The sequence below is a fragment of the Rhineura floridana genome, chromosome 2, assembly GCF_030035675.1.
Source record: "Rhineura floridana isolate rRhiFlo1 chromosome 2, rRhiFlo1.hap2, whole genome shotgun sequence".
NCBI lineage: Eukaryota > Metazoa > Chordata > Lepidosauria > Squamata > Rhineuridae > Rhineura > Rhineura floridana.
In genome coordinates, this window is record NC_084481.1 from 206,647,650 (window position 1) to 206,660,781 (window position 13,132).

Below are 13,132 nucleotides of genomic sequence, written 5' to 3' on the forward strand. Positions count from 1 at the left end.
ATATTGGCATGACCTTTGATTATTTTTATTGTGAAGAGGGGAAAAACAATAGTTAATATGAAATGAAGATTTATATTTAAAATAAACCTAGCAGTCAGTATTGTAAGGCACTATATATGTGTGTGTATATATATATATATCTGAACACATGTACACTGTCAATAAAATATATAAGGACAACTGGAGACTGGAGACGATGTTTTCCCCAGGAAAAGTATGCCCAGGCATCAGGAATGAACATTGTGCCATTTAGGGTGAGATCAGCATTCAAGTTATAATTTGTTCCTTGTATATTCTTGAAAACAAACATTGTGTTTCACAAACTGGTACACAAGGTGGAAGTCATTTGGAGGAGAGCTGCAAGGCTATTAAAAGGTATGAAGGAAAATCTTTCCATATTCAAACCTGTTTCCATCAGTGAACACAGGAAATTATAGTCTGCTGTTTGTCCATATAACCTTGTAATCTCTGCTTTGGTTGGCAGCAGCTCTCAGGGGTCTTGGTCAGAATTCTTTTCCACCACCCTGCTAACTGATCCTGTTACCTAGGGATGTGGTCATTAAACCAGAAACCTTCTGCATTCAAAGCACATGCTCTCCCTCTGAGCTATGGTCCCTCCATCACACTATTGGGCTCAGTGTGGCACTTGTGAGCATTACGGGCTTCTCAGACACCCAGCTTGGTATCAGTCAAGGCCCTCTGCCCCTCCCATTTTTTAAATACAAACTGAATTGAATTTGTCATCAGCCCTAACCAGGATTAGGGGAACTAGTCCCTGACAGCATCACTTTAATTTCTCCCATATAAATGAATGGCTGCCATTCACTCCTATGGAGAAAAATCAAAAGACTTCTCTGTGGTACTGAGGGAATTATCTGCCCTCCACCAGGCATGGAAAGATCTGTCAATTTTGGCTCTCGCAGTTTCTCATTTTTCCAGTCTTAAATTCAGTTCTCTACACTTCTACAGCAATTTGCAGTAAAATCCTCACAAACATTCTCTAGCATTTTAGTGCTAATTTATCCCAATAAACACATTTTGTAGGCAGTTTTGACTAATGTACACATTTTTTCAAGCAATCTCTCCTAATATAATGCATTTTTGTATGTTATTTGCACTCATATATTCATTTTTTTGCACACTTTCTCCTAACATATGCATTTTTGTAAACATTGGTTGTCGAACTGCATTGCAAAAGTCAAATAAGTGTGAATTTCGAAGGATGGTTGTGTTTTGGTTCTCATATTGCTTCAGAAAGTGCAAATTTGATAGATAAGGCTTGAAATGTGAACTGAATCCAATTTGTCGCCCATCCCCGCCCTCCACCCATGAAATCAGGTGGCCTATACCTTTAATTTCAGGGATTCCCTCAGATTGCCATTTGGCTATCAAGACAAATAAAAGCAGAAGGAAATATATATGTTTCAGTCTTTAAAAAAGATACATAGTCTCAATATATTTAAAGAATGCCAGAAAGGAAATGGGAAGAGTTGTTCACCATCACCTTGAATTCATGCCATTTTTAAAAAAATCTACCTTATCCAATAATCCTATTTTTCCTGTGGGAAAGGTGTGACACATGTAAAATAGCTGTTCCACATTTGCAACCTGTAGAAACCAAAAGCAGATCCAGCGCTCCGCAGTCTCTGTGTGAAAACCAGTAGCGTAGTGGCAAATTCAGACATCCTTCATGATAGTCACACCATGTCCCTGTTACAGCCACACCTGTAGTGAAATGTGTCTTTAGGTTAGATGCACAGCAAAGAAAGAGTTAACTTTCTCTAGAGGGTATTATACACCCTAGGGGAAGCTAGACCGATTTAGACTGGAGTTAGTGTTGTGTGTGATTACACATATTAAAACCAGCATACATGCGTGCATGTGCACATGAACACGCACACACACACACATGCACGAGCGTGCATGCACACACCCCCACACCCACACACCCATCATTCTAGCATTGCAGGGAAAATTTGGAAAAAGTGGTCAGTGACTTGTTACATCTCAGGAGGCAGAGAAAGTCTAGAGAAAACATTAATGGTCAGGACTAGAGATGGGGAGAAATTTGATTCAGTTCACATTTAAAGCCAAATCTATCAAATTTGCACTTTCCAAAACACTATGCGAACCAAAACACAGCCATCCTTCAAAATTCACACTTGTCTGAATTGTCTGAATTGTGTGGCGCAGTTCTCCAACCAATATTTACAAAAATGCATATATTAGGGGGAAATGTCTATAAAATGACTATATTAGTGAAAATAACATACAAAAATGCATTTATATTAGGAGAAATTGCTTGCAAAAATGGGTACATTGATCAAAATTGCAGACAAAAATGTGTTTATTAGCAGAAATTTACACTAAAACGCTGAAGAATTTTCAAGAGAATTTTTTAAAAAATCACAAGCTGCAGAAAGCTGGAGAACTGAATTTAGTACTACAAACATTAGAAATGGAGTGAACCGAAATTGACAGAGCCTTCCATCCCTGATCAAGACAGAGTGTGCACACAGGCTTCTGACAGCTAGGGAAAGCAGCTATTGGAAGATGTGCAAGGTAAGCAAATGTATGCAAATTTGCTAGTCTGTGATCCACACTCACACATCACCAGCTCTGTTGACACAAAGGGCCCTTGGGCTTGTACTTCTTGAACAGCAGCCTCTGCCATCCTTGCCAAATGGCAAACCCCTTCTGCAACTGACAGGAGAAGAGCCAGCATTAAACAGCTGCTTTAGGGGGCAGATGCTGGAAAAGTGAGAGGACAGTAGCAGTCTCCCTCCTTGCTGTTGGTCCTGAGGCACCCACACCCGCTCCAAGCACTTGGGGAAACCTAAAGTAGTTCTTTGGATCCAGGCCCTGATTTATTCAGAGCAGAACATTATTTTTATTAATTCTTATTTACTGGATTTATATCCTGCCCTTCCTTCAAAGAAGCCCAGGGCAGCAAACACATCAACAAAACAGTTCAACAACACAAAGAAAAGCACTCCAAAAACAGTTAAAAACACTCTAAAAGCACAATTACAGTTAAAAATATTTTTTAAACACATAATTACAATTAAAAGCATTCTTCTATCCAGTGTTCTCCAGGTTGCCAGGAACAGATTCCTTCAGCCATCAATTGCTGGAGGCATTTGTTTTCAAATTCCTCATGAAAGTCAATAATGACAGAGGCTGATGCACCTCACTGGGGAGGGTCTTCCACAAATGGGGAGCCACCACTGAAAAGCCCCATGGCCTGGAAACCATGGTTTTTCTTGCCACAGAGCTTGAACTTGTTGTGTCTGCTGTTGAATATCTCCTACTCAGGCTAGGGATATGGGAGAAATTCAGTTCAGGTCACATTTTAACGTGAACCTACCTAATTTGCACTTCCTAAAACAATACGTTAAGTGCAATAGATACCCATCAAAATTCACAACATTTTGTGATGCAGTTCTCCAATCAAGTAAGATAAACAAAAGTGTGTATATTAGGGGAAATTATTATAAAAATGCATTTATTAGAGAAAGTGACATACAAAATGTATTACATTAGGAAAAAAATGCTTTAAAATGTATATAGAGAGAAAACAGCATATGAAAAACAGCATATGAATATTAGGAAAATTTGCACTAAAATGCTGCATTTTCTTGAGGACTTAACAATTATCACAAACTGATACAGAAATATGGAGAACTACAAATGGAAAAAGGAAATATGGAAAGAACTGAAATGGACAGATTTGTCCATCCCTAACTCAGGCTGTTAATTCACTGTGCACGGTCACTTTGTGTATTATTTTTTACCAAATTTATATCTCACCCTTCCTCTCAAAAGGAGCCTAGGGTGGCACATACAGTCTGGACTCACCCCTTGTCTTCCTTGATTCTAATTAGAATCCCCGCAGGCCAAGAAGCTGAATACATATAATCCTTGTATGAAATACATATCTTTGTTGAGCCTGAATTTAGTAATCAAGTTTCAACAGAAAACATACACTGATTTTATATAGTTTTGTATATTATATTTTAGAGAAGAGTGCATGGGGGGATTTACTTTACTCAGAAACATTCATGATTTTTAAAACATGAGAAATCAAATGAGGCATTCCTAAACTTAGAGGTGAGTGAGGCACAACATTTGTTACTAGGACCCCCTTAATGATACTGCAGAATAGCCAATGTTTGCATGGTCTATATCTGGAAATAACATATATTTGGTATAGTCGACACTTAATCATCGTGCAAAAAGCCCTGCTAGATCAGATAAGGGTGCTTCTAGTCTAACATTCTCTGGCCAGCTGTACGTACTGTTACAACATGTGCTCTTGGGAACCTGAGTGTGTGAATTTGCCACCCTCATGTCCCATGAAACACAACTCCTTGAGAGGAGGGGATCTTTTGCTAGGGATAAAACAAGCGCTTTGCCCTGAAATGTGCCTAAATGGTGTATCTATTTAACCCAAGAAATGCAGGTCCAAACCAAAATAAAGCAAAGCTTTCTTTTATTGAGAGAAAGAGTAGAAAAGCATTACAGAATTACTTGGGTGTGTGGCAGCATTAATCATGAATATCCTAACCCATTAATAACTTTAAACTAAAGAAATCAAAGGACCCTATTACTATAATAGGTGAAAGGTAGGAGAGATTACCTATCCTATGCCCGGAGTGGGTGGTTGAATACAGCTGAAGCTGTGTGGAAGAGCTCTGATCCCAAACCAGGAAGGAATCTCTTGGTCTCAAGGTTTTGCACTGAGACCCAGAGTCTCCCCGGTTCTGTCTCTGCAGTCCTTGATGTGTTCCTTGAGAGCGTTGTACACATGTGTGGGAGCTCTGATGTCCCTCAGCCCCCCTTCCTCTTTCTTCCCTCTCCACTAGATTCAAGCCTGGGTTTTAAAAGACTTTTTCCTCTCTCCCCCTCCTGCCAAGCAGGGGTCTGAAAGTCTGGTGATTTTGCGTGTGTGTGTGTGTGTGTATCAAAATGTATATTTCTGACCCTGAAAAACTAAGGCTCCTAACGAACAATGGAATTCACTGTGGGTGAGGGAAATCTGCCAAAGGAAGAGATAACATTTATACAGTTAGTTACTTTTTGTGTCTCAACAGCTGTCCTTGTTACCCTTCGCACAAAACCTCTGGAACGCATCACCAGCCATACCATCGGGTGGGGATGTGTGAGAGTGGGGGTGGGAGTTATAGTTCCTGGCCTTGCACCTCCTGGGTTCTACTTGAACCAAAATGGGGTTAGCCAAGCAATCGTAACAGTACCTAGAAAGGAAGTAGGAGGTGTGCATTTTAATTTGGAGCAAATTAAAAACTGAACTAAATGGGCCCAAGTCGGTTCAATTTTTATTTGTTCCAAACTGCATCTAGAGTGGAATAAACGGGTTCAAATAGGAGAACCAGCTCCTTGAAAGTTTGGACTAAAACCTGGAGTGGATTCCACTGCCCCACTGATATGGAGCCATCAGCCGCCACTGCTGGCCATAGCGGCAACCGCACATCGCTGCTAGCTATGGTACACAGGACAGTCCTGTGTCTGAAGTGCTGTCAGAGGACATTCCTCTCTTTGAAGGCATCCTCTATTATTTGAAGGGCTGTTTAGTCTAAGTCTGGTTCAAAAATAAATAACTTGAAGAAGGCAGAGAAGGGGCCTTGAAGTTGCCCACCAACAGTAAACACAGACAGAGAGAGGTCACTTGGCCGTAGTCTCCTCCAATATGGTGAGCTGTATAGTATTTCTGTTTAAATTATTGTCATTATTCCTCAGTGTTAATCTAGGATATGGAAATATTATGCGAATCCCTGCCCTCTTTGGTCCTTTCTTTGGGAGGGGCATGGATACAGATGGGGGAGACATCTGATTCAGTTTGCATTTAAAGCCAAATTGATTAAATTTGCACTTGCCCAAACAATATGTGCACTTAAACATAGGCATCCTTTGAAATTCACACATCTGAATTTTGCAGTGCAGTTCTGCAACCAACCAGCCTTCACAAAAATGCATGTATTAGGGTGAAGTGGGCATTAAAATGAATATATTTGTGAAAATAATATACAAAAATGTATTATATTAGAGGAAATTGCTTGCAACAAGTGGAAATTAGTCAAAACTGTTGGAGAGAGTCACACTAAAATGTTGAAGAATTTTCCTGAGGACATTTAAAAGAAAACCTTCACAAATTACTGGAGAAATGTGGAGAAATTAATTTAAGTTTGGAAAAACGAGAAACCGGGAGAACCAAAATTGATAGGACTTCCATTCCTAGCCATGCGTAATTGGCCACCCTACCACAGGTGGCGAACAGGAATGCTCCGCAATGTTTAACTGGCAACTACAGGCCCCAAGAAAAAGAACAGAGGAAGCTGCCTTATAAGGACTCAGGCCCCTGGGCCATCCAGCTCAGTATTGTCCACACTGACTGGCAGCAGCCCTCCAGGTTTTCAGACAGGGAGCCTCTCCCAGCCCTACCTAGGAAATGCCAGAGATTGACTCTGGGAACTTCTCCATACGAAACAGATGCTCTGACAATGAGCCACCTTCATGTCAATAGATGACACTAATTGATATAGTAGCAAGCGCAGGGATCTATTAATGCAAGCTTGTTAGAAAACTGTGGCTTTAAATGCTCCATTCTCGCACGTCCTATGTAAACTGTGTGAAGGTTTCCAGACTCCATCTGGTTCCAGTTACTCGCTCAAACACAAATACACATGCCTCAGGAATTTGCAGATGGACACTCTCCTGCTGTATAAACTCCTTTACCAAGTTCACTGTACTCTGTCACTGCCTCTCCTCCGGATCTACCTGTAGGGCTGATGAAATAATGACCTTCCTAGGCTTGATAGGGAAGCCGGGGATGAAGCCGGCAATGAAGAACAATCACACAGGCCCAGCTTCCTAACTCTCTGAGCTAAGGTTCATGACTAAAAATGGGTTTATAAAAAAAGAGGAAAGAAAACACCCTTGACCACCAAGGCCAGCCTCTTCCTGAAAAGCCCCTGTTCACATAAATACAGGAAGTAGAAAAGAAGCTGTAACACACACATGCAACTTGGAAGTTTATTCTCACTTCGCAGCCGCCAGTCTTTTGGAACGACTGTGGCAAAAGCTCAGCTTTCAATCGTGTCGAATCCGTCATCGGCCTAATTTTTTTCCCAGGGGGTTGGGAAGAGGCATGGAAGGTTTGTCAGGAAATGCCAAGGTATGACTTTCTTCACAAGGGAGAGCTGAAACGATTCTGAAGCAAGAAGCACCTCCACGCTCTTTGCTGGGATGATGACAACATTGCTGGGAAATCAGGCAGCTGGGTGAGTCCTGGAACCTGAGCAACTTTTTTCTTTTTCTGAAGTAAAACAGTTTCCCTCCCCTCCTCCTGCACACTCTTCACTCTGTCTGTTTGAGAAAGAACTCCTTCTCTTTCTTAGATCCCTTTGCAGGCTGTAGGCGAAGTTATTAGCCCTGCAACTATAATGATTATAATTTACAGCCTTTATTTCGGCGAATGCTAATAAGCGCCTGTTTAGAACAACTGAAAGCTTGGGGCGGGGAAGGAAATATTCTGAAGGAGAGAGGAGGGGAAAGGGGGTGTTTCCATGCTGCTATTGTGCATATCTGGAATTATGGTAAATCTTTTCCATGAAGCCTGTGGGGCAATAGGCTTTGATTTGTTTCCAGCTGTGTCGCACAGATGTGGATGAAAAGCGACGAAGGGTATGGGGATATCACTTTTTCCTCCCTGGCTCTCCTCCGGGGCCTTTAACACCATCTCAACATGCACAAATTAAGCAGGTGAAGTTTCCTCTGTTATCTTAGCTCAGGTGTGGAGAACTTTTGGGCCTCCAGATGCTGCTGAACTACAGCTCCCATCAGCCCCTTCAAGTATAGCCAATGGCTAGGGAATATGGGGGTTATAGTTTAGCAATATTTGAAGGGCCAAAGCCCCCCCCCCAAAAAACACCCCTGTCTTAGCTCCATGATACCCAGGGAGATTCACCTGTAAATTTCTGCTTGCCAGGCAGCCCAAGGTGTTTTTGGTTTTGGCTGCCTGAGGTAGACAAGGTGGCGCCCCCATCTGATTTCATGTACAAGAGCTGAGTGGACTGGCAGTTATTATTATTTTTTTTTATTAGATTTTTATCCCTCCCTTCCTCCCGGTTGGAGCCCAGGGCAGCAACCTTCCTTCCACACTGGCGACAGGACAGCATATTTTTCTGTGTCTGCAGGTAGCAGCATAGCTTAGGAGGTGCAGAGGAGGCTGCATGGCATGCGTGGCCTTGTTCACCAACCCCTTGCCACGGCTACCCACCCTTCAGCATCTGCCACCTGAGGCAGCTGCCTCACTCTGTCTAATGGTGGGGCCAGCCCTGCAGGCTGCTGATAAAGGCGCACAAGAGCAGTAACAAACTGGCAACCCTAAGAATGGTTACGATGCTGAACATGCAGGCTTAGAGGCAGAGAACAGAACACGTGTTTGACTTCATAGTCCAGGAGATATAGACAGGTATAACAATGTAAAAGTTACTGCTCTGTACGGACATGTACTTTTTTATCTGCTGGGATACGGCATGGAAGAAATGGGTCTGAGTTTCTGGAGTGGCTCAGTTGATTAGCACTAGTAACTTCACTAACTCACACGCCCACCAATCCGCAGAGCAGTTTGCAGCTTCTTTGAAATGTTTGTGAATTGTGTTCACAAGATAAATGATGGACACATATATAAACGGGCATGCGTGTGCCGCTTTAAGGAGGAAGCCTACTGGATACATGACACACAGGCAAAACTAAGGCCTGATGTGTACATATGTGATTAGGGCAACTTGGAAGGCCAGGCTCGCTCCACGGGTGAAGAACCTGCTGTGAGTGCTCTTATAATGATATGTAAATTTTTACCTCCTAGGTATGTTTTGAATAACTCCTTTTCTGTTTCTGGGGCTTCTAGAGCAGCCTTTCCCAACCAGTGTGCCTCCAGATGTTGTTGGACCACAACTCCCATCAGCCTCAGCCAGCATAGCCAATGGTCAGGAAAGATGGGAGTTGTGGTCCAACAACATCTGGAGGCACACTGGTTGGGAAAGGCTGTTCTGGAGGCTGGTCAAGCCGGGTTCCACTTCAGAAAGTTTTGTCATGCTCGCACATAAGTAGCACAGTCTGTGCTGTTGTACAGCTTGTTTCCTGTGCTCATTATAAGGGTGCCCCAACAGGAAAGCCTTTACCTGGACTACTTTCCACTTAATGCTATTCTGCCAAGCCAGCAGCACAGGAAGCCACTGTCGACATGCTGTATGTTTTAAAAGGCAGATATCCTGGGATTTTCAATATCCTGAATAAGCTAAAAATAAAAATAAAAACACAGTTCTCGTAATCATGGAGAAATATCTGCTCATGCCTACAGCCAAGAGCTGCACCATGGTCTTATTGTCTTCCTACATAGCAGCCTTCCCCAACGTGGTGCCCTCCAGATGTTTTAGATTACAGCTGCCATCAGCCCCAGCCAGGATGGCCAATGGTCCAGGATGATGGGAGTTGTAGGCCAAAACACCTGGTATACACCTGATTGAGGAAGGCTGCCCTGTAACCTCAAGCAGGAGCCAGCTGCAGCAAATGGACTTACTAGCCAATGCCATGCTGTGCATTGCCAATGTTCTTCCAAACTTCTGGACAGCTGGTTTCTTGGGAAACAAGGCACATGGGGGATTATTGGAAAGGGTGGGTGGCTGGGCTGATCATATCCCCTCAAGAAGCTGGTTATATCCCTCCAAGAAGTAACTCAGGATGGTTCCGTATGACAGCTTTTCTCTCTGCATGGAGACATGTTTGAAACCATAGCCATCTGGCATCCACATGACAATCGGATACTATGGAAGAGTCATATACGCAAACATCTCAGTAACCACAGTTCTAGCATGCGAAGCTGAAGTGAGTAAGGAGCAACTAAATGTGATCTGGCCCCCAAAAAGAAAAACCTTAAAATAGTTTTAAACAAATAATCATAAGTTTGTAAACTGATCTTGTGATTTTTAGGGATCTTGAGTCATGATTTTTGTTGATGTGACCAGGCCATAATATGACTCCCTTGAGGTCATACTGAAAAGCACTTTATTTACATTATTTGCTTGGATAGGGGTAGAATCTTTGGTGTTTCTTGCTGGAAGAGTTATAAGGTGGGGAGACACTGCTTGTGAAAATGGAGGGCTTTGGGATGTCATATAAGGGGGTTCACATATTACATTCAACTAGTATACAGTTTGTGTGCCCTTGTACACCATAGTTCAGCTGTACAAATCAACACATGTACACTCTTTCGCACAAACATTTGTACATGCCTAGAGATGGCTTGTACCTGTGTTCCTTGAAATGTGCGAACAAGCATGTACTGTACATTAGTTCAGGTTTAATTCTGTCAAACCTCCGACAGCAAAACTAAAAGGTGTTCCTATTTCCTACAATGGGGGGAAGATGATGTCATTATTCAAAACCTCATTTAACCATGTGGAAAAACATAGCATGACAAGGATCTTTTATCTGTGTTATACACCCTTGGATGAAATTTCCCCTGCAAAAGACATTCAGATATACCAACGTGAAGCTCACAGGAGAAAGACCTGTTTTGACATACAAGGAACAGAAACAAATGCATACAGTACTTGAGATATCAGGATAACTGGACTTCCTGATGTCATTTGGCAATTCAGAACACAAAAGGTGATATTCTTTCAACAAGCAACAGATGCTTGCAACAACCAAGAAATTTCCCTCATTTGTTCCACTTCCTGAGGAATGGGGAACAATTTGATGGGGGGGGATTGGCACCTCCAAGGCTTCCCATTTGAAATATTGAAGACTGAATGGCAAATAATTAATATGTGTTTACTAGGGAATGGGGAGAATTCAGTTCAGGTTGCATTTAAAGCCAAATCTATCAAATCTGCACTTTCTGAAACAATATGAGAACCAAAACAGCCATCCATTGAAATTCACACTTACCTGAATTTGGCAACGCTGTTCTACAACTGACCAATGTTTACAAAAATGTGTATGTTAGGGTAGTGTGCATAAAAATTTATATATTTGTGAAAATAACATACAGAAATGCACTATGTTGGGGGAAATTGCTTGCAAAATGTGTAAAACTGCATACAAAAATGTGTATTAGGAGATATTCACACTAAAATGCTGAAGAATGTTCATGAGGATTCTAAAAAAAAATCAAATTTCTATAGAAATGTGGAGAACTGAATCTAAGATTGGGAAAAATGAGAAACTGAGAGAACCAAAACTGACAATTCTTTTCATACGTACAAAGAACATTTGTTGTGGTTGTTTTTTGTAACACATAAAGGGTTATCTAACAAAGTTGTACTAAAAGTAGTATACTCATCTAACCGCTCCACAAACAAATCAGAATGAATGCTCATTAAACAGCCAATGTTGTCTAATCTCCCTGCAAACAAACCAAATGAATGTTCATTAAATATTTATTTATTTATTTATTAAATTTATATCCCACTTTTCCTTCAAAGAGGAACCGAGGCAGCAAAAAACAAGTGATAAAACAACAAAAACATCTTAAAAGCATCTTTTAAAAGATCTTTAAAAACTTTAAAACAATTACAATACAGATGCAGACTGGGATAAAGGTATCTACTGTACTTAAAAGGCTTGTTGTTAGAGGAAGGTTTTCAGTAAAAAGACAACAGAGATGGCACCTGCCTAATATTTAAGGGGAGTGGATTCCAAAGGGTTGGTACCACAACACTAAAGGCCTGGTTCCTGTGTTGTACGGAATGGACCTCCTGATGAGAAGGTATTTTCAGGAGGTCCTCACCTGTAGAGCACAGTGATTGACTGGTGTATAATAGCCAACATAGTCTTATCTCCCTGTAAACTAATCAGGATGACTGCTCAGTAAACAGGTTGTCTGAAAGGCCCACCAAGCCCAATGAAACTTACTCCCCATTAACTAGTATGCAGATCTGCACCATACATTTAAATAATTTAAATGTGATTTAATGCACATTTAAAGCATATGACTTCCCCCAAAGATTCCTGGGAACTGTGGTTTTCCCCCTCGCAGAGCTACAACTTCCCAGCACCCTTAACAAACTACATTTCCCATGATTGGGGGGGGGGAGTCGTATGCTTTAAATGTGAGTTGGATTTACTAATAATGACAGAGGCTGAGATCTTGCAAAAGGTTAGAGAAGTCCCACTGATTTCAAATAATATGAAGCAACCTTAGTGTAAAATGTGCCATGCATTCATCTCTCTCTCTCTCTCTCTCTCACACACACACACACACACACACAAGAAGTTTACACATGACTGATGGACACAGAATAATTTTGGCATAAGAACGTAGGTGGTATGATACATTTTTACCTGAGTGTGCGTGTTCATTCCACTGGCTCATCTCCGCCTGCTGGTCTGACAAGTTTTTGTCATGCTTCAAAAAATGCAAATTTGACCAGAGATGACAGTGGGATGAGTATGTACAGTGAGGAAAATATTACAGTATTTCATTATTTCAGACTGAGCCCACATTGCATGTTTTAAGATATGCACCAGATTCACCATTGTTAATGTTCCAGGCCCTGAGAGACAATTTACAGTTTGTTCTTTGGCTTGCTATGCCTCAGCTCATGGAAAGAAGCCACATGTTAGCGAATTAAAGGTTTTGGTCTCCCTTTGTAGGGTTTTCTTGTAATTTTGCCCCAGACTGTACAGGCAGTGTGGGGATATTAATGCTGACAGAAACAAAGCTAGCTTCAGGAATTCTGCCAAGTATGTGTGTATGATGTAACCCACACCAGTAGGAAAAAATGTTCAAGGAGCTTTTTTATATCTCTCAACTAGGTAGAGCTAGCCACTTGTACTTCTCCAACAGAAAAGAAAAGAGGAAACAGATTTGCATAAAATGTGCATATACTAATTTATATATATAGGTGCAAATTTAGAAAGAGTTGCTATAATTCTAAATGGAAATACATCATCATTTTTCCATCCTACTCTTCCTCCCAAAGGAGCCCAAAGCAGTGAACAGCAAAAATAAAACATTTTTAAAACACTTTTTAAAAATGAAAAACATCTAAAAACATTAACATCTAAAAATATTTAATAATAATTAAAAATTAATTGCATACCC

The 13,132-nt window shown here is 41.2% G+C and overlaps 1 protein-coding gene across 2 annotated transcripts in view; it reads left to right on the plus strand.

The window, feature by feature from the left end:
• The first annotated feature begins 6,755 nt into the window (after positions 1-6,755).
• RIN3 (Ras and Rab interactor 3) overlaps positions 6,756-13,132 on the plus strand; it is a 130,126-nt gene continuing 123,749 nt past the window's right edge. Inside the window, exon 1 of one of the 2 annotated variants that reach the window (XM_061611989.1) lies at positions 6,756-7,298. In XM_061611989.1, the coding sequence (XP_061467973.1) occupies positions 7,264-7,298 (35 nt within the window). In that variant the 5' untranslated portion in view covers positions 6,756-7,263. The remainder of the gene's footprint in view (positions 7,299-13,132) is intronic. The other variant, XM_061611991.1, reaches the window with a different exon arrangement.